The 22079-nt window shown below is 46.3% G+C and overlaps 1 protein-coding gene across 3 annotated transcripts in view; it reads left to right on the top strand.

Annotated features, from left to right (window-relative positions):
* The window catches only part of HTT (huntingtin), a 153332-nt gene that overhangs the window by 103326 nt on the left and 27927 nt on the right, over window positions 1-22079 (top strand). For all 3 annotated transcript variants that reach the window (XM_032254023.1, XM_032254022.1, XM_032254021.1), the window contains 10 exons: window positions 6604-6811; window positions 10839-10980; window positions 13480-13659; window positions 13787-13963; window positions 14261-14337; window positions 15723-15861; window positions 16780-16902; window positions 19354-19567; window positions 19984-20129; window positions 21257-21434. In XM_032254023.1, coding sequence (XP_032109914.1) covers window positions 6604-6811; window positions 10839-10980; window positions 13480-13659; window positions 13787-13963; window positions 14261-14337; window positions 15723-15861; window positions 16780-16902; window positions 19354-19567; window positions 19984-20129; window positions 21257-21434 — 1584 coding nt within the window. The remainder of the gene's footprint in view (window positions 1-6603; window positions 6812-10838; window positions 10981-13479; window positions 13660-13786; window positions 13964-14260; window positions 14338-15722; window positions 15862-16779; window positions 16903-19353; window positions 19568-19983; window positions 20130-21256; window positions 21435-22079) is intronic.

A 22079-nucleotide genomic window follows, 5' to 3' on the forward strand; every position in this document is an offset into this window, starting at 1 on the left:
TTGTATACATTTTGCGTACATACCCTTAGAGTAAAAGGTAGTTAGCGTTTTCAGCCTTGGTGCATTTGACGAGACTCCTGCGTGGCTGCCTCCATGCTAGCAGGCTCTGGGTCTGCCAGGGCTGGTTGAGCATCCTGGTTCGTGCCTGCATGGAACTTAGAGTCAGTGAGTCAGTATCACAAGTCTTGATATTTCCTATGAAGGAGAACAGTAGTGCAGTGACAGACAAAATAGGTGGGCAGGCAGAGGCAGGATTTCTGAGGGGGAGAAGTAGCTAGCTTTTTGCAGAGAAGTATTCTGGCACCTAAGAGTAGCTGAGAGTACAGGCAGGCAGGAAGCAGGTGGGGCCCGGCCGCCTGGCGCCACAGAGTTCCGGAGAAAGAGGCCTCTTCATGGCCGCTGATTCAGCTGCTGTCACCCTCCACACAGGCCATGGCCAAAATTTAATTTTGATAATGGACTCCAGTTTTTGAGCCTTATTTGCTATTATTGAAATAATTTTCTTGTTTCTTTTTAAAGATCTTTGGATTCTGCTTCACTGACCACTGTAATAAGTTTAAAGTTGAGGAAATATAGCTTCTTAATGAACGATAGGTCAGTTTTAGTATGTTGGTCATTTTTATATTTTGCTGGTTGGTTGGATCTGATGCCAGGAAGAGGTGGCTTCATTTCTAAGAATGAGTCTTGCCTTTGTGGGACAAGGGTTGTGTGTTCTGGGTCCTTCTGCATGTCCAAGCGATTTCTGTGCAGCTCAGAGGTGGTTACCATCTCTTTGCACTGATTTCCTCTCCTTCAATCCCAAAATTCAGGCAAAATATTTTTACTACTGTTGTCCAGTACAACTTCCAGCAAAGACAGGACGTCTGCACTGTCTCATTTAGCCACCTTTAGCCGCGTGTGGTGTCCATACCTGAAATGTGGCTGGTCTGATTGGGGAGCGTAATTTATAATTTTATTTAATTTTAATTAACCTACATTTAAACAGCTCCATGTGGGTAGTGGCTCCTGTGTGAGATAGTGCAGGTCTGTTGAGAAGCAGCTTTACTGGAGGGAATGGAGGGCTTGGAGAGGGCATATGGGTTTCTTGCTGGTGTCTTTGGACCTTATTTATTTGGTCCAGCATTTGCAAGTAAGTTGTCTGTGTGTATACATAAATGTCTGTTTCTATCTTCTTGTTTCATTTGACTGCATTTATTTGAAAGACACTAGGTGGCAGAATTACTGTATTTGGTTGGTTTTAAGATAAGAGTTGAAGTAATTCATCTTGTGTTTTTATCTAAGTTGTGTTTGACATGTAAAATTGGTCATTTGTGTTTATATACTGCTTAAACAAAGGCTATGAATTCCACCCATACACTGAAAATGGAGCCTTTTAAATTTGTGCAGTTCAGCTATTACTTCTTAAATAATACCTAGTTCAGGAACTAGTCTGAATGGCACCCTTCTCTTTTCGTTTTTCTGCTTTTCTTATTGGGGGAGGAGGAGATTTATCCCAAAGTTGTTTGCCTATTTCAGATTCCATCTAGGATAAGCAGAATAGCCAAGAAAGATACCTGTCCTCCTGTGTACAGCATTTGGGGTAACCAGTATCCTTCTCTTTTGGTCCAGGATGGACTGGTTTAGAAACAGATGGTGGAACCGGAGGCCCAGGGAGTGGAAGCATCAGCTCTGTTTGTTGTCCATGAAGCTGGATTAGAACTGTCTGGCCTGTACCCTCAACACAGCCTGCCATCCAGACCTTACCCAGTCAGGGTGGCAGGAGCTGCTGCCCCTTCCTCTCTGAGTCCTGGTGGGTGGTGGAGACATGCTATGACCCTCACGGAAGCTCGCTCACCCCTTCCTATGACCCTAACGGAAGCTTGCCCGCCCCTTCCTATGACCCTCACGGACGCACACCCACCCCTTCCTATGTCCTTCACGGAAGTGCACCCACGTCTTCCTATGACCCTCATGGAAGCATGCCCACCCCTTCCTTTGTGGCAGAGGGGATGGCTGCACAGCAGCCCTTTTCTCTGTCCCTTCAAAAGGGTCAGTGGCTCCACTTTATGGGGCAAGCAGGAACACTGGAAGAGAGAGGAAATGGTCCTTTCTATAGTAATAAAGTTGACGCGGATTGAAGTTTATGCTTGTGCAAGGACAGGACTACTAACAATCATAATGCTGGGAGCAATGGAATTCTCTAAAGGGCGTGCAGTACTTTAATTTTCATTATCCCAGTTAATTCTTAGGACAGCTCTGTGAAGTATTTCCCCCTTTCTGCTTAGGTTCTAAAAGATCCTTTGCCAAAACCAGGAATGAAAACCCAAGCATTCTTTCCTGCCTGTCATTCTTTCTCTCATCAGACCACTTCTTGGGTTGGTAGTGGTGAGTGTGGCTGCTGGCACTTGCAGAATACCCACCATGGGCCCAGTCACTGTGTGGCATGGAGAAGAGATGGTTCTCTCCACGTCATAGCTGAACAAGCTCAGCCCAGAGAGGTCACTGCCCTAGGAGTTTTTGATGCTGGAGTTGGGGTGCGATCCCACATCCTGCCTGTTTTGAAAACAGCATTCTTTATTTCCAATTCCTGCTTCCATTGTTCCTTTCAGTATTTCTTTGTTTAGCTCACAAAAACAGGGCCTGGGGATTTGCTGGGTTTAGCTGTACCTGCTTCTCTGGGCACAGTCTGCGTCTGCCGTCCTGCCCCCTGCTTTTCTGCACTGCCATTGTGGTCTCCGGGCACTTGGCCCCTTTCTCCTCCCCCAAGGCCCTTTGGCTTCCCGGGTGTCACCCTTGTGATCCACAGGCTCTGCCTTCTTTCTGTCTTAGACTGCTAGTCATCACTGCCCGGGACCCTAGGAAGGGAGGGTCCACCGAGAAGCATCTTCTAATCTCAGCCATGTCCTCAATGCCGCTGTTGCCTTTGTTAGGTAATGTTAGCTACTGTAACAAATAAACCAACATTTCCATGGCTTCACACCATGGAAGGCTCTTTCTTGGTTTTATGACAGTGCATTGAGGGTGTTACTGGCTCACAGGTGGTTTTCCTCTGTGTGGGAATTTGGGGACCCAGGCTCCTTTCCTTCTTCTGGTTCTCCTCTCCAGCCCTCCACATCCCCTGTGTCTGGTTGGGGACAAGGAGAGGAAGGTAGAGAAGAAGGCTTTGTGGCCTTGGACTTAAAGCGACATGCGTGCCTTTGCTGGTGTTCTCTGGTAGTGGTGGGTCACAGCCCCACCCTGTACAAAGGGACCGGGAGATGTCATCCTGCTGCTTCCCAGCAGCAGCACCGTGGTCTCTGCTGTGTTTTCTGTGAGGATAAAAACCGGTCATTCCAGGATGAGGAAAGTCAGGGGAACCCTTGGAAAGAGGGGACCAGGCAGGTGTCACCATGGGATTAGTGGTGCCTTCAGAATGAGCCGCTGGGAATGCAGTGCCCTCTACAGCCTTTGCTATTCTGCTGTGTCCACATCATGCCCAGCAGGAGTCTGCTTCACTCTCCGCAGAGAGAGTCACGAACCCTTTTCATGAGCCTCTGTCCAGCTTTGCCTCCTCTCCACCTGGAAGGGGCCCTGGGTTCCTTGTAACGTCCCGTTAGAACAGGGGACTTTTGTTCTATCCCCAAGCTCAGCGTCACACTCCTGCCGGCTTCCTCGCTCCTCTTTTGTCTGCTTCCTTACACAACATCCTCTGGGTTCTCTGTAATTGAATTTTGCCTTTGATGCTTATTTAAAAACATGCATTGCAGGCCAGGTGTGGTGGCTCACACCTGTAATCCTGTGCACTTTGGGAAGCCAAGGCGGGCAGATTGCTTGAGCCCAGGGGTTCGAGATTAGCCTGAGTAACATGGTGAAATCCTGTTTCTACAGAAAATACAAAAATTAGCAGGGCATGGTGGTACACACCTATACTCCCAGTTACTCAGGAGCCTGAGACAGGAGGATCGATTAAGCCCCGGAGGCCAAGGCTACAGGGGGCTGTGATTGTGTCACTGTACTCCAGTCTGGACAACAGAGTGAGACCCTGTCTCAAAAAAAAAAAAAAAAAAATCCATGCATACTTAGCATAGCAAAACATGTATGTCTTGTGTTTGTTTTTCTGGCTGTAGCTGCTCTCTTGCACGCTGATAGCCACACTAAGCCAGCCTTAAATTAAAAACAAGCCAGCACTTCCTGTGCTCTCCTGCTTCTTCATTAGGGGTCCCTCCCTCTGTGCACACTCCATTCTCGCTGCCCCTGCTGGTTTGTTTCCGTCTTGTTTCTCACGCCGTGGCAGCTTGCCTCTGCAGGGTTCTCTCTGTCCAGCCACTTAATTGATTGTGTTCCCCGAGTTGCTGTCCGTGGTCTCTCGTCACTGTCTCTCTGTGGCCTCTGTCCTCTTGCTCCTTGGTCTTTGTAGGTCCATCCCCTTTGTGAGCTTGGCTGTTGCTCTCATGGACGACTCTCTTGCTGGTCCGTGTAGTCCTGGCCTCCAGCTTCTCGACATGGGACTTGTCCTGCCAGTACCTCAGACTTGCTTGCACTTAAAATGGAACTGGCACCACTGTTACTTTCCAGGGCCTCTTCTTGTTAATGAGATCATTTGGGATGTTCAGAATCCCAGCATCATTGTCAGCTCCTCCTCCCCCTACCACAGGGACCCTGACCTGACCTCCTCCTCTCCATCTACTGGGAGGTGGCCCTCAGAGTCTGTCTCATCTTCCATCTGAATTTCCCTAATAGGCTCTAGCAGCCTCCGCCGGCGCCGCAGGGGCTGAGGACTTCCTCCTTGCCCTGTGCAGTGCTGAGCCCTTTACCTGGGTTCTCCTGTTTGCTCCTTATTGCGGCCCTGCAAAAAGTTACTGCTCTTAATTCCAACTTACACCTGAGGAAGCTGAGACCCCGGGTGAGGGGCATCCAAGGTCACCCAGGTAGTAAACAGTAGAGCCACGATCTGACCAGGCAGCCTGATTCAGAGCCTGTGTTGACACAGCCATCTAGAACACAGCTCGGATTGTGGGTTTCTATTACCTGTTCAAAACCCCCACCTCCCAGCTCTGTGCACGTGCTCCGTGGCCTGGCTGCAGTCTTACTTGAAAGCAGTGCATGCCTCTTCACTCAAGGGACCCATGCAGGAACAGAGGGCCCCACAGAAGGACGAGGCCACTGCAGAATGGGCTGGAGGGGACGATACTGACTGAAACAAGTGTAGAGAAATCCTGGGAACCCCGGAGTGGCCAGTTAGAACTCCTCGTTGTGACTAGGCCTGTATTCTCTGAGCGTGCTGCATTTGTTAGCAGTCTTCCTTGGTCTCAGGCTGTAGTTTAAGGCATTGTGGAGCCCTAAAAAGCTTACATACTCCATTGTTGCCTGTTTTAGGACCCTTTCACTTTGGGGAGGTTTTGAGTTTTTTGTTTTTTGTTTTTTTCTTTTTCTTTTTTGAGGTAGAGTCTTGCTCCATTGCCCAGGCCGGAGTGCAGTGGCACGATCTTGGCTCTCTGCAACCTCTGCCTCCCGGGTTCAAGCAATTCCCATGCCTCAGCCTCCTGAGTAGCTGGGATTACAGGCACCTGCCACCACACCCAGCCAATTTTTATATTTTTATTAGAGACAGGGCTTTACCATGTTGGCCAGGCTAGCCTCAAACTCCTGACTTCAAGTGATCCACCGGCCTTAGCCTTCCAAAGTGTTGGGATTATAGGCATGAGCCACTACACCTGGCCTGAAATTTGAAATCAGAAATAAAATTGTGAGCCAGCAGTGAGATGCCAGGAGGACCAGCTCTGGGGAGTGGGCAACCTTAGCCAGATGGGCCTTTCTCTGTTTCCTGGGTCTTGCTGCCTCTCCCTGCTATGCTTTGCAGCCTGTGCCTGTCTCTCTGCCTTTGACTCTGTGTTTGTCCAAAGGAGAGGATAGAATGAAGTCATGCTACCTGGAGCCTGAGAAGGGTGCTGTGGAGAAACCTGTGGGTAGACTCTAACTGAGTATGTTGCTGAGGTGCCAGTGTTGCGTGTGGGCAGACTGCCACTTGGCCTGTCCAGGCCCAGGATGTTCCATGGCCAGGCACAGACCCCTTGGCTATCAGGTGTCAGGAGCCTGCAGAGAACACACAGCCTAAACCGCAGGGGGCTGCCATGTTCTTTCAGCACCTGTCCTGCCTGCTCACCTGGCCTCTTACAGCATTTCTGATCTTCAGTTCTTAGCAAGCGCAGGAGCTGTTCAGTTTGGCAGGTGCAGGGTGCCACTCCTGCCTGTCTAGCTGTGGCTCAGTCCTGTGGGGACCCCGCTGTGGCCCAAGTGTGGTGATTCAAGGCGCTGAGTGTTCCCTGCCTCCTTGTTGGGGAGCTGTGTTCAGATTTTCGCCTGGAGCTCCTGGAGGGCTTGGCATTGCCAACCACTGCAGCGGTAGACAGTGGGAGAGGAGGAATGCTAGCTTTCTTGACCAGTCCATTAAATAAGTGGGATATCTGTTTCTGCCTAGAAAAATCAGAATTTTCTAAATGCCAGGTGCTTTGAATATGTAAGTATGGGAAACGGCTCAGCCTGTGTCTGTTCTGTGTAAAAATCTTCACATAGCCATGTGGCACTGGACCGAGATGAAAGCAAAGAGGTTTCTCCTTAATAAGTCTTAACTTTATTTGGTTCTAGGAATGTTCCGGAGAATCACAGCAGCTGCCACTAGACTGTTCCGCAGTGATGGCTGTGGTGGCAGTTTCTACACCCTGGAGAGCTTGAACTTACAGGCGCGTTCCATGATCACCACCCACCCGACCCTGGTGCTGCTCTGGTGTCAGATCCTGCTGCTTGTCAACCACACCGACTACCGCTGGTGGGCAGAAGTGCAGCAGACCCCAAAGTAGGTTTCCAGTGCCCGTAGCCCAGGGCACCAGCCCAGCACTGTCCTGAGACTCCCAGCAACCTGAGGTTTGGCCACCGTTAAGGCATTTTCATTTTCCGTTTTTTGCGAGGGCTTGTAAAATTTCTGCCGCATACCAATCTTCCTTTCATGGGCAGCACACTGTAGGGACAACATGCGGTCCAGCTACAGGCATTCAGAGTAGCGGCTGCTTTTGAAATGTGATTTTCTTTGGCAAGTTCTCTGACACCGTTCCATCTTGTGGGATATTCTTATCATGCTGTGTGGCTCCTACTAAGTTCTAGAGTCTGTAAATTGGTTTTGTAGCCAGGCGGGTTGCACTGTCTTAACTTCATTATGAATTACATGTGGTTCTGGGTATTCTTAGATAATGAAGTAAGTATTTAGCAAATTTCAAAACTGCTTGGAAATATTATCTTACTATTCAAAAAGGATTACTAAGTTTCTCTTTATGGGTGGCCCTCTTTTTGCAAACAGCTTTCAGGCTTAAGCTCCATTTCTAGATGTTCTATCACTCAGTTATTTGTATATGCATGGGAATAAGAGCTGTGACCCCCCCACCCCTGAGCCGAATCTTCAGCATAGTGTTTCTGGAAGGCTCAAGACCCCACACTGGGGAGAGGAAGTTCCAGAGAGAAAAGACTGCAGGTGCTATAGTGCCTGTCTGCTCAGTGTGGATACTGGGCCATGTGAGGCCAGGGCTCCCAGTAGCGCCAGTCCGTGGCACTCAGCTGGAAACCCACTGCTGGGAGGCCTTCTTAGCCATCCACTCTGTGCTCTGTATAGTGGGGTCTGATCATCCTGTTGGAGGAGACAGAACTGTGATAACATTTGAAATGTGTGGAGGATGCCTTAGGCCTGTCATGATGACTGGGCACTGTGGGGGCAGCAGACAGAAAGTCAGTGTCTTCTAGTTCTGTGCTGCTTTAGCGTGCAAGGAAATCAGCTGCCGAGTCAGCAGATTGCTCCTTTTCTGACGATGTGCCCGCTTATTCTGATGTTATATCAGAAAGCTCCAGGTCTGGGAATTGTGTCTCCTGAGTTGAAATAACAGAAATGCTTAACTAGATAGTCAGTGTTTAAAAGAAATAAATCAAAGGTAAATTTAGTTTGGCATTCGGCAGGCATCTTCATTCAGCCCTCTGAGGGCAAACTACTGCCTTTTGTAAATTCTGTGACTGTTTCTTGACCCCCTCTGAATGCGTTTTCCTTTATAACCTTCTGTATTGTTCCTTCTGTTATCCTGAAATAACATTAATGGATCAGGCCGGGCATGGTGGCTCATGCCTGTAATCCCAGCACCTTGGGAGGCCAAGGCAGGCGGATCACCTGAGGCCAGGAGTTCGAAACCAGCCTGGCCAACATGGTGAAACCCTGTCTCTACTGAAAATACAAACATTAACTGAGCCTGGTGGCGGGTGCCTGTACTCCCAGCTGCTCAGAAGGCTGAGGCAGGAGAATCGCCTGAGCCAAGGAGGCAAAGGTAACAGTGAGCTGAGACTGCGCCACTGCACTCTAGCCTGGGGGACAGAGTGAGCCTCCATCTCCAAATAATAATAATGGATCAATGGATTTTTAACCTAATACTTAAATTTCAAAAAAATACTGTTTTTTAATGGTAACGTAAAGGTAAAATTAAGATAGTATGTCATAAGCAGTTTAGAATGCGAGTGTCTAGGGTCTCCCTATGGTGAAAGGGGAAAATCCTCATAAATGTCCAGGATGCCCACAGAGAGCAGAAGTGTTCTGGCTTAAACCCCTGCCCTTAGGACTGTGTTTTTTCAGCTTTGGGGGTGGGGGATGAGTATATTTTCATAAGATGAGAAAAATGAATTACTAGAAGTATGAAACACAAAACACAGCTGTTCTTTTTACCTGTAGACTCAGCAGCTATAAAATTGCTCTATCCAGTTGCAGACATTCCTGCTGCTTACCCTTAACCCCGTCTTAGTTTGTGCACGTGTCCGCCCAGGCTGGCTCCGAGAGGGGAGCTGGCTCCAGGTGACACTGGGTACTCTGCTCCTGGAGGTCCCTGTGCGGCTCTGCCCTGGCCTAGCCCCTTTCTTATGGACTCTGTCACTGTGGGTTTATGATTCGCTCTCGATCTGTCTTACTTTTTGTGAATTGTTAGAGTCCTGCCTATACTTCTGCACTCGTGGGTGTGTTGTGGTACACATGACGTGTTGGTCACTTCCCAGCTCATCTTGTTCTGAGTCACCCTGGATTTGGGACATTTGCCACTGGCACGTGGCGGTGTATGGCCTGGGATTTGGGAGACTTAATGCTGCTACAAATTGGAGCTGAATTTGAGTTGACACTGGACCTTTTTTACGTCTACTGCTAATATTTGAATTGCAAATGCTGCCTCTTCTCTTTCAGAGGCTCATTACCCTATAGCTATATTACTGCAAAGTGCACAATTACAGCTTGAGTGTAAGTCACACGGGGGCTGGCAGGATGGCCTACTGAGAAAGGGCAGGTTTCCTATTGGTTAGTTTTCACATTGACACGTAATTTACAATACAGTAAAATGTAGTTTTGTCCAACTGTAGTCAGTAACCCTCCCTGCCCCCGAACACATGAAGCTAGAGAGCAGTGCTGTCACTTCAAACAGTTCCTTCTTCCTCTGCCATGTCCCACCTCTCCCCAGGTCTAACCACCAATCCGTGCTCTGTCCCTCTGTTCAGCCCACATTGCAGAAGGCCATAAAAATAGAATCTATAGGCTGGGTGTGGTGGCTCATGCCTGTAATCCCAGTGTTTTGAGAGGCTAAAGTGGGAGGATCACTTGAGGCTAGGAGTTCGATACCACGCTGGGTGGTCTAGCAAGACCCCATCTCCAGGAAAAGAACTTAAAAATTACAAGTGCATCACTATAGTTCCAGCTACTTGGGAGGCTGAGGCAGGAGGCTCACTTGAGTTCAAGAATTTGAGGTTACAGTGAGCTATGATCTGCTCCACTGTGCTCCAGCCTGGTGACAGAGCAAGACCTTGTCTCTGGGGAAAAATTAAGAAAGAAATGGAAGCACGCAGTGTGCAGCCTTTTGAGTCTGGCCCCTTTTGGTGAGCAGTGTCTGCAGATTTCCGTCACGCACTGCGCAGTGGCTTGCTCCTTGCGACTGCTGAGCTTGTATGGCTGTGCTCTAGTTTACCTTCAATTCACCTGTTGGGAAACAGAGAAAAGGCAGTTAGTAAAAAGTTTAAATCTGTAGAGTTTTATTTTTTACTAGTCCTCTTCTAAATCCTTAGGGATTACAGGAAAAGTTGTATTTCAGAATATTCTTAGCTTGACGTGACCTCTCTCCCTGTTAAGGCTCTTTACTGCGATGGGAAGGATGTCATCCTAGTTGAGACTCTGAAGGTCAGAGGGGCAGTTTGGGAATATGTCAACATTTTAAGTGTATGGACTAGAGCCAAGAGTCTCAAGGTTGGTAATTCCCACCTATTCAAAAAGAAAAAAATATGTAGTGAGAAGAAGTAAATGTAAAGTGAAATAAACATTATCATTGGGGAAGAAGCGTTTTTAAACAGGGTTTCCAGAGCGTAAGCATGCTCCTGAGCATGTTTAGAGTGCTGATGTTTCACTGGAAAATGAACAGTAAAACATGAAAGCAGGGAGGTTTTCTTTCTGGCAGTTGACAACTTTCATGGCAGATGGAGAGTTTCAAAAGCAAATTGCTGAATTATCAAACATAGCCAGTATGAGGTCTGAATTAAAGGTGCTGGCTGAATGTGCAGCTTTATGGTGGATTTTGCCATTCAGGCAAGCATTTTAATTTTCTGCCTGTTAAATTCTCTGTTTCTTTTAGTTTTTCCTGTGTGGTTTATTGTAGCTTAGGAATAGATGACTGCAAGTATATATTAACACATACAACGTTCTGATATGGCAGTATTTAAAACAACTTGTCTGTTTTAGAACTAGAATGAAACATAATCATCTTCCGTATTTTGCAAATAAGCTCACTTCCATCCAGAAACATTGTCAGTGCATCTGTTGCTCCTTCTAGAAGACACAGTCTGTCCAGCACGAAGTTACTTAGTCCTCAGATGTCTGGAGAAGAGGAGGATTCTGACTTGGCAGCCAAACTTGGAATGTGCAATAGAGAAATAGTACGAAGAGGGGCTCTCATTCTCTTCTGTGATTATGTCGTAAGTTTGAAAATGCCTGTAAACGGGGTTGAGGGATGTGGGGAACCGGAGGACATCCCATGTAGATGGCACTTGCACGGACCCTCTGGAAACCAGACTGCCCAGTGTTCTGCCAATGCCATCAAAACTCAATCTGGAATTAATGTTTTCTCCTGCTCTGATATATAATTGGAGACCAGGCCTGGCCTTCCAGTCACCAGATTCTAAGTTGGTCTGTGAGAGTTCATGCAGCTGACTCGTTTATCAAATGCCTAGCTATTGCCTCATGCCTACATGATGCTGGGTATATTTGTTCATTTGAGGGAAGCAATGGAATAATTAATAAATAATGATTTAAAAAAACAAGGTAAATGCATTGACTGTAGTGGGGTTCAAATTTAATTAAAAAATAATAATAATACCAAGAGCAATGGCTTATGGCTAAATTCCAGTAACTGAAGAGGCTGAGGTGGGAAGATCACTTGAGCCCAGGAGTTTGAGACAAGCCTGAGTGACGGTGTGAGACCCCATCTCGAAAAACATAAATAATGAGCCTGGCATGGTGGTACATGCCTGTGGTCCCAGCTACCTGAGAGACTCAGACGGAAGGATGGCTTGAGCCCAGGAGTTCGAGGCTGCCGTGAGCCATGACTGTGCCACTGCACTCCAGCCTGGGTGACAGGGCGAGACCTCTGCTCGAAAAAAAGACTTTTTTTTAAGTTAATTTGTAGAAAAGGTGTTAGATGTTCATTGTTGCATTTTAAGATGGATTCCTGTTTAAATGCCATTCTCTTTAAAAATAATAATAATAATAACTTGTGGGAGTTTTTAACCATAAAACTAGCATCACATGTTTACCATGAAGAATTTACAAAAAACAAATACACAGAAGAAAGTAAAACCTCCAGTAACTGTATTACTCAGAGGTAACTTACTGTTAGATTTTGGTCTAGAATTAATACTTTTTCTATATTTATATTAAAAATATTTAAAACGGGCCGGGCGCGGTGGCTCAAGCCTGTAATCCCAGCACTTTGGGAGGCTGAGGCAGGTGGATCACGAGGTCAAGAGATCGAGACCATCCTGGTCAACATGGTGAAACCCCGTCGCTACTAAAACTACAAAAAATTAGCTGGGCATGGTGGTGCGTGCCTGTAATCCCAGCTACTCAGGAGGCTGAGGCAGGAGAATTGCCTGAACCCAGGAGGCGGAGGTTGCGGTGAGCCGAGATCGCGCCATTGCACTCCAGCCTGGGTAACAAGAGCGAAACTCCGTCTCAAAAAAAAAAAAATATTTAAAACGTATGCATTTCTTTGTTACAAACATGATACAGATACTGCTGTCACATAGCAAAACAGTGTTAAATATTCCAAATTAAAAAAGGAAGCAGACTCTACAATTGAAAGAGGTATTATCCTAGAGACTTTTTCTGGTGATGGCAGTTTATTAATATTCGCTTTTTGTTTTGCATTCTCTATTGAAATAGTTTTTCCTATTTTGTTCTTCTTTTAAGGATAATATAATTGTATAATGCTGTTTTTTCACAGAAATGTAAGAAAAAATACATTATTTTTATAAGTTAATAAAGGTTGAGAATCCCAAATCCAAAAATCTGAAATCCAAAATTCTGAAGCTTCTTGAGTGCTGTCATTATGTTCAAAGGAAATGTTTGTTGGAAGATTTCAGAGTTTTTGATTTGGGAGGCTCAACCAATAAGTATAATGCACATATTCCGAAACCTGAAAAAAAAATCCTAAATTCAGAATACTTCGGATCGCAAATATTTCAGATAAGGGTTATTCAACCTGTACTGTCAAATGATCCCAAATGAAAAATATTAATTATTAACCAGATGTCAAGGAATTGGTCATATTTTACGGTTTCTGCCTAGGATTATGAATCAAGATGAAAAGGCTCTGAATGTTTAAATATATGTATTTTCTATTTTCTTCTAAATCTTAAATGAAATATCTGCACTTAAGATTTATTTGATTTGTGGGATCCAGTCATATTTTGGATTCAGCACTCTGTCAAAACTGTGGCAGTGATAGAGAATTCCTTTTTTTCCAATGAACTATCACAAAATTGGAAAAAGAGTAATTGGAGAACCCCACTGGCTCAGCCAGCCTGAAGCCCAGGAGAGGGCCAGCAGTGCTGTGATGAGAGTGTCCTGGCGCCAAGGTGCCCCTGCTACCCATGGGTATTGCTGAGGCCCGCCTTTGTCCTTTGACCCTTGGCTATTTGTTAGTGTCTCTGAGAGCTGGACTGCTGCACCTGCTTCCCCAGGGGAGGTCCGACTTCACACAGCCTCTGCTGCAGTGCGTGGTCGGAGTTCACGGCCTCAGTAAATCGAGTTTCCTGCCTCTTCAATTATTTGTGTTCATACACCGTATATTTTTAGGGATGTTTATATTTGGGATGTGTTTTCTCCTTCCTAACCTATCTGGCCTTTCTATGGCATTAATATCTGGTCTCTTCTTGTGTACTTGAAAATGAATCTTTCATTGTATTTTTCCTTAGTGTCAGAACCTCCATGACTCTGAGCACTTAACGTGGCTCATCGTAAATCACATTCAAGATCTGATCAGCCTTTCCCACGAGCCCCCAGTCCAGGACTTCATCAGTGCCGTTCATCGGAACTCTGCTGCCAGCGGCCTGTTCATCCAGGCAATTCAGTCTCGTTGTGAAAACCTTTCAGCTGTACGTCTTCTGCCAATTATTGCCAGTTGCAGTTTTCTCTGCCTTAAAAGTGGAGTATTGAAATTTTTAACTTCAATTTCCGATTGGCAAAATAGTCATCTTTTGTTCTTTTCCTTCTCGATATAAGCCAACCACTCTAAAGAAAACGCTTCAGTGCCTGGAAGGGATCCATCTCAGCCAGTCGGGAGCTGTGCTCACGCTGTATGTGGATAGGCTTCTGTGCACCCCTTTCCGTGTGCTGGCTCGCATGGTCGACATCCTTGCTTGTCGCCGGGTAGAAATGCTTCTGGCTGCAAATTTACAGGTATTGGGAAAAGAAACCCTGATACTGATCTATATTGAAAATTTAGCAGGCGAGCAGAACAGATGGCTGGTATTTTCTTCCATAGGTGTGGTCTTGATATGGTCACTGATAGAAATGTGGAAACATCTGCAAACTATCTGTTCCTCATGTGTCTGATCTGACCATTTCTTGTATTTTTTTCTAATATGCCCTTACTAGGATGAAGTGTACACATCAGTTTATCCTTTTAAAATGAGCGTGAGGTTATTTTGGGTTGTTAGGTGTTACACACACACTAATGTGTTTTTGTGTATTTAGAGCAGCATGGCCCAGTTGCCAATGGAAGAACTCAACAGAATCCAGGAATACCTTCAGAGCAGCGGGCTTGCTCAGAGGTAAGGCTGGAAACACAGGTCATCCTTATCCTAGGTTAACCCAGGATGCAAAGGATATGGATTTGTATGGGAATAAATTCATGGAACCAGAAATTGATGTGCCTTATAGGTGGGCTTGCTGCAGAAGTACCAAAATAGAAAGGCTTTCTACTTTTAAAACAACCAGATCTCGCTTTCTAAGGAGTAAAGGACAGTGACCAGCAGGATCATGTCTATGGCGTGGGTGGGCGCAGTTTGCGCTCCTGTTGGCTGTTTGAGAGGCAGTAGTTATAATGCCGGTATTCACTGTCCTGTGATGAGTTGGAAAATAGGTTATCAGCTTTATCTCAGCAAAATCAAAGCACATCATCTAATTGCTAAATAAGAGCTGACAAATCTGAAAGAGACTACTCAATCCTTGGCATGCAGGAGTTGTATCTGCATCCTGTTGCCATTTTATCTCTTTGTAGCATTTAATCAGTTATGTTTGCAGAGTCTCTGAGAAGCCTTTATCAGAAATCCTTACATCTCCTATGTGAGTGTTTCCATGACTGCAAAACCAGTTAAACTTTTACCCTTTTCCTTCCCTGGGTTGGGGAAAACTGTGTTTGTGAGAGGGTGAGAGAGACAGCAGAGAAGGAGGATATAATTACTATGCTGTGTCCTTTGAGCTAAAACTGCCAAAACACACACACGCACATGCACACACACAGATTATTATGCTTTGATTTCAGTCTTAAGAGTACCTTGTTGATGGTGTTTTTAAATGGGATTGGGCACAGTCTGGTGGACAGTCAGTTTGGGATGATATTTCAGTCTGTAGGGCCAAGCTATTTTATAATTTGCATTATGAAGTTGTCACTCTCATAGCAGATGGTGGGAGATAAACTATTATTACTTCTTAACCTTAGACTTAGTCCTCGGTCCAGAGGAGGAAGATTAAGAGATTATAAATACCTTGCACCAGATGAGGTAATTTTATCTTGAAATGACCATAAATTCGTATCAATTGTTTTACCGGGATATTTGATAGTGGAGTTTGTACCCTTGAGTTTTAGAATTGATGATGTGTTTTACATTTATTAAGAATGCCTTTATTAGCTTTTATACTGAGCCTTGCCTGTTGTGATGTTTGAGTATAAATGAGATTTCTGGAAAATACTAATAGAATACAAACTGTGATACTTAAAAGTAAACTAGGGCCTGCATTTGTATCACGACCTGTTTGAGTGTTGATGAGAAAATAACTGTAAAGAAAAAGTTTTAAACAAGTTGCATTTTCCTTTAAGAAGCCACTGTGAGTGAGTCCTTTTAGCGTATATTTCTAGAATCCTAGTTTGCAGAGTTTAGACTAAGACTAAGAAAAACAAAGTTGTGTTGTGATTTCATTTCTGTTTGTATTTTAGACACCAAAGGCTCTATTCCCTGCTGGACAGGTTTCGTCTCTCCACAACGCAAGACTCACTCAGTCCCTCTCCTCCAGTCTCTTCCCACCCGCTGGACGGGGATGGGCACGTGTCACTGGAAACAGTGAGTCCAGACAAAGTAAGGATCCAGCATGTCTGCATGGGAGGCACAGGGCGCATGCAGGGTGGTGCTGAGTGCCACTGTCACCTCTAGCAGATACAGAGTGTGCAGAGGAGGTGAACCCAAGGAGTTCTGGTACTTGGCCCGGCTCAGTAACAGCTGTGTTTAGAGATGTGGGGCGCCACTAAGGTCCTAGGGAGAAAAGCAGTGCTGATGTGGGACCCGAATGGTAGGAGTATGGGGCCCAGTAGTTAGTGGGTGAATCAAGGGAAAGTTGGCCAGGGCCTGCAGGACCCTGACTGCACAGGCCTTCAAGCACCTGTCAATGCGTTTAGCCTGCTCCCATCTCCTTATGCCTTCCGGCCTCCTGCGAGTTGCACCACCACTTCCAGCCATTCTGGTATGTTGTCAGCACCTCCGCTGCTCACACCTCAGGGTTAGTTAGGGACCGCTTGGAGCCTTGGTAGGGCCTTAGTACTCTACTTTCCTGGAGAGAGTTCAGCTTATGAATATGAATTTAGATTTCAAAAACCAGCAGCCCAAGTACAGGAAAGCGAATGTTCAGTCTTGCCTTCTTAGACTCTATTGCTAAGCACCTGCCCTGCCCTGGTTGCTGGGAAGAGATGAGCAAAGCGAAGCCCAGGGGAGGATGGTAAAGGGGCTACCAGGCTTTAGTGCTTTAGCTATATTTGGAAGGACTATTGGAAGTTCACGAGGTGACGGCGAGACTGCAAGGGTGCCCAGGCAGGTAACAGAAGTCCAAAGGGGAGAATCTGTGGTGTGGGGGGCCATAGGGCCACAGCATGCTGGCTGTCAGCCCTCTCGGTTAGCCCAGTGCAGTGTTCCCAAGCACTGGCCTAGACCCGTAGCTCCAGGAATGTGAAGACCCCTTGAATGCCACCCATCGTGTTCCCTGTATCCATTTGTTCTTCCCAGGACTGGTACATCCATCTTGTCAAATCCCAGTGTTGGACCAGGTCAGACTCTGCACTGCTGGAAGGTGCAGAGTTGGTGAATCGGATTCCTGCTGAAGATATGAGTGCCTTCATGATGAACTCGGTACGGGGGGAGCAGCGGAGGCAAGGAACCCTCAACTTTTACTTGTGACTTCCAAGTGGGATTTGTCTCATCATCATATGACCCACTTGTTGACAACACCTGTTGGGGACTCCACTCTGGATAGGAACAGGATGCTGGGGAGACTCCCCTCTGAATGGGGCTGGGAAGTGGGGAGGACTCCATTTCAGATGGGGCCGGGACGTGGGGGATATGCTGATCCAGATGGGAAAGCACGTTAGAATTATTTCAGCCACGTTAGAATCCAAGAAAGCAAGTTGATTTCACTCAACCTTTCACGCATTTAAAGAAAATGGAGATGGTGGCCAGGCGTGGTGGCCAGGTGTGGTGGCTCATGCCTGTAATCCCAGCACTTTGGGAGTCCAAGGCGTGTGGATCACCTGAGGTCAGGAGTTTGAAACCAGCCTGACCAACATGGAGAAACCCCATCTCTACCAAAAATACAAAAATTAGCTGGGCATGGTGGTGCATGCCTGTAATCCCAGCTACTTGGGGGGCTGAGGCACCAGAATTGCTTGAACTCCGGAGGCAGAGGTTGCGGTGAGCCGAGATTGTGCCATTGCACTCCAGCCTGGGCAACAAAAGCGAAACTCCGTCTCGGGAAAAAAAAAAAAAAAAGGAGGTGATCTTGTATTATATTCAGTTTTACTTCCTCGTTCTCCTGGCAGTGAGGAAGGGTATTGGATTGGTGTCTGTCTTGATTCAGGATCTTTGAGATGTTGGAGAGTACTCCCTCGGGGATTAGGAGAAACACGTTATGGAAATGAAGGTTTTATTACGTATAGGTCCTGGCGGTACATGGCATGCCTAGAGGCCCCATACACACACAGGTCGGGGAGCATGTGAGGGAATGAAGTGTGGCCCTGGGCACTCCGATTGGCATCTGTGATGGGGAACACGAGCGGCAGGGGAGCAGGGTAGAAATTGGATGGCAATTGGAAGCAGGCAGCTGTGGAATTTGTAACAAGTTGATGGGAGCCCTCTCTCAGGAGGTATTGTTTTGAAATTCAGCTGGCCCCGAGGCTGGGTGTATGGTCTGGGATGAGAACTATTTGGCTTCCACCAGAGGAACGAACACAGGATTTTATCACCTGTGCTCCACGGCCAACAGAATGGAAGTCGAGGTTGCATATTTGCCATAGACTTTGACACAACGCCATGCATGCCTTCAATAACATGTTTATTCTGGAAGTTGATCTTTAGTAGTCAAGGAGACTCTTGGATGCAGTGAGATTTCCTCTACCCATACCTCTGTTAGATGTAGTGAGGTTCTTCCCCTTCAGTCCCAGATGTCACAGGGCACCCTGCGCAGAGCCAGCTCAGAAGGCCTTGGTGTCCCCGTCCTCCGCCTATGGGCAGGTCCTGTGAGCAGTGGGTGCCTGCCTCTTGGGTGTGGTGCAGCCGTGGCCCGAGCAGGGATTCCTCTCAGACCTGCTAGGACGGGAGAAACTTCCTGGTGTGTTAGCCCTGCGTCGATATGCAGCAAATGGGAGGGAAGTGGGCACCTGGGAGGGCCAAGGCATGTAGAGCTGGGGGTGGCTGCAGGTGTTCATGAAGAGACCTTTCGGGGAAGGCAGCACAAGTGTTCTGACGTACTGAAGAGCTAAACTGAAAACAGGAGAACTCGCCCAAAATCGGTTTGCTAAAATTGTTTAAGATTTATGCAGTGAAAAAAAAAAAAAAAAAAAAAGAAAAGAAAAAAGAAGGAAAACAAAACAAAACATTCATGCAGTGAAAACTGACTTACTGAGTGATAAATTTGCTTAGTGATTGGCTTATTAGGTTTTTCAAATTTGCTCTTTGGACTCTGAACAGCTGTAAAAGTTCTGGCTGTAAAAGAAAGCTTCAACTTTGGGCATTAGTGATGCTTTTCTGAATATTAAACTTAAGATTGATGTTTTACCTGAAAAATTGGCCCCCAATCCTGAAATGGCTAAACAAAAGGGTTGGTAAAACATAATACAGATTATCATAGGAAATGCCATTTTCTACCAAAACTCTGGCATTCACATGGCTGCTTTCACTCATTTCAGCTATATTCAAACATCTTTTCAAACTTTAGGAGTTACTGGTGTATCGCTGATGTCTTCAATGACACTTTAGCTTTTATTTTGATTTTGTTTTATGAATTAAAATTGTCATACCAAGATTTTTATTCAAGCAAATCCAAGAGCATAAAAATTAAAATATTCCTTAAAATTAAAGTACCAAAAGAGAACAGAAATATATTTTACTGAGCATATATTGAATGGAATTGTTCAAATATTTATAACAGGCATAGAACAGAATATTCTTAAAAGTAGTTTTGATGGTGTACTAATCTATATTTTCTCAGAAACATTTGCCTTATCCTTTTTTCTGTTGTGTTTTTCTTTTCTGGTTGAAAGCTCATAATCTGTTGTTATTGTTTAACCTTTAATGCTCTGATTTCAGGAGTTCAACATAAGCCTATTAGCTCCATGCTTAAGCCTAGGGATGAGTGAAATTTCCAGTGGCCAGAAGAGTCCCCTTTTTGAAGCAGCCCGTGAGGTGACTCTGGCCCGCGTGAGCAGCACCGCACAGCAGCTCCCTGCTGTCCATCACGTCTTCCAGCCCCACCTGCCTGCAGAGCCGGCCGCCTACTGGAGCAAGCTGAACGATCTGTTTGGTAATTAAAGTTAAAACAAAAGCGTTGCAGGGCCATTATAGTACTTTGCACCAAGTAAGTATACAATAAAGGCAGTTGATCTAATTAATACATTGCAAGTGTTTATAGAGGTAGCTGAAGAGCAGCACTGCTGTCCTCAGCTCAGAATTTCTTCCTGTGCGTTTGCCACTTTGCCATTCACTGACATGGTCATGGACATAGGGCTCTAAGCCCTTGAGGAAGGCTGGGCTAAAGGAAGGCTTAGGGAGACGCAGCCCACATCACATGCAGTCGTGCGAACGTATGTGCAGGTGTGCCCTTGAGGAACACTGTCTTGAGCCTTCATCAGATTCTCAAAGAATAGCTTGACTGCCTTTTGAAGGTGATGTGCTTCCGTGTTCGTGGGTGCACCCACCCACGAGGGCCTTCTGTTTCAGGGGATGCTGCGCCATATCAGTCCCTGACTACTCTGGCCCGGGCCCTGGCACAGTACCTGGTGGTGGTCTCCAAACTGCCCACTCACTTGTACCTTCCTCCTGAGAAAGAGAAGGACACCGTGAAATTTGTGGTGGCAACCCTCGAGGTAAGAGGCAGCAACTGGGAAGCTCAGTGTTGCTGTGAGGAGGGGACACGGGGCTGGCACTAGAGAGAGTAAAGCCGTTTTATTTGAAAAGCAAGAGCTCTGACCAGTCCAGTCACTTTTCCGTCTCAGCCTAGCAGTAAGTCTCATCACCGTCAAATTATCGTGGCCATCCTTCATCCTCACCTCACCACTCCCCACGGTGACCCTTGAGGTGAGCAGGGTCCCCTTCTCATCTGCACCTGCAGTGTCACGTGGATCCTGATTTTGCAGACTTGAACAATCATCATCTAGAGGTGTTTTATGTCTTAAGATGGTCTGGACATGTCAGCCCAGGGACACTTGGTTTGTGTAATTGGCCCCCAAAATGTGTACACATTCTGGATGTCTTAAATTCTGGCCTGTATCCTTAAAGGGCCAGCGCTGTGTTGCTCACCCTCAACGAGGACACACTGTAGACCCACACAGCCTCTGCCTCCACCTCACACCAAAGAAAGGGAGGAGTCCAAAGGGCATTGGTGCTGTCACTCATGAAATGATGAATACACCCTATTCTAAACCACATGGAGTCAGATGGTTTCTGATCCCTGTCCTTTAGATTTCAGCTTAGTGGGGAAGTGGGAAAGCCAGCGTGTGATTACAGCACAGGGTGATTGTTGCCGATTATGTTATATGTAGCGGACAGGCCCGCTGTACATGTACACATGTAGCTCCTGTGTAGCCATTCTGGCATTTGAACCCAGTGCCTGCTATCCCTAGAACCTGTGCTCTCAAATTCAACTCTGAGGCTATGACAGAGGCAAGCCCTGGTGCTGAGGGAACCCCAAGGAAGAGCCTCTGGCCTCGTGTAGTCCGGGAGAGATTTCCACAGGAGCCCACAGCGCTGAAGGAGAGACAGTCAGCAGAGTAAGGGGGCATTCTGGCAGAGAGGGGACTGGAACTTTGGGGGATAGGTGGGTCAGGACTGAATGTAATGGAGCCAGGTCAGAGCTGTCCTTCTGGAAGGGCAAGGGCATCTGGACCCACTGCCCCTCGATACGTTGGTCAGTTCCACCACATCTGTGATTGGCACAGCTTCCCTGAACGAAGGTGCATAAGTGGGTATTTTGTGACTCGGTTCTTCCCTTTAGGCCCTGTCCTGGCATTTGATCCATGAGCAGATCCCGCTGAGTCTGGATCTCCAGGCAGGGCTGGACTGCTGCTGCCTGGCCCTGCAGCTGCCCGGCCTCTGGAGTGTGATTTCCTCCACGGAGTTTGTGACCCATGCCTGCTCCCTTATCCACTGCGTGCACTTCATCCTGGAGGCCGGTGAGTCCCTGTCCATCAACAGGTTCCTGTCCTAGTTCCTGTCTAGTTCACAATGCTTTTATTTTGTGCTGCCTGTTTGCCAGGTACTAAGCTAGGAATTGGGGATGGAGAGGTAGATAAAATATGCATTGTGAAGGGCTGGGCCCCGTCTCTTAATCTCCAATATATTGGAGTCTACACTGGACTTTAACTTGAATTTGCTTTTTTAGTCATTTTGTTTAGATTTTGGAGTTTTAGCTTTCATCAAAAGTACTTGTAAATTTTATCTCTGGGATCTTTGGTCTTAGCTGACTATTTCATGCATTTAGTCTTACATGATCATAAGATTAATAAGATCGCATTCAGAATACTACTTGTTTTTTGTTAAGAGTTTCTATACTGCATTGTAATACTAGCATACTATAAAATAAAAGCAACTTACTATTTTCAAGGAACAGTGATCCTCAGCAAGGGTCATTAGCCACAGTTTTTAAAAATTTGGACATCATAGTTTACATGTTAGAGGGCATTTTGAAGCTTTGTATTTTAAAATTAAACATTATAGAGTGGTGTTTTGATGTTTCACAATCGTTTTCATCGTGCATTTGTGGCCAACTTGAAAACAAAGATCCAGGCTTCTTGGGGTGATAGTGATGCTCTTGGCAG

This window comes from Sapajus apella, unplaced genomic scaffold (assembly GCF_009761245.1).
Source record: "Sapajus apella isolate SASKATOON/1434 unplaced genomic scaffold, GSC_monkey_1.0 scaffold85, whole genome shotgun sequence".
NCBI classification, from domain to species: domain Eukaryota; kingdom Metazoa; phylum Chordata; class Mammalia; order Primates; family Cebidae; genus Sapajus; species Sapajus apella.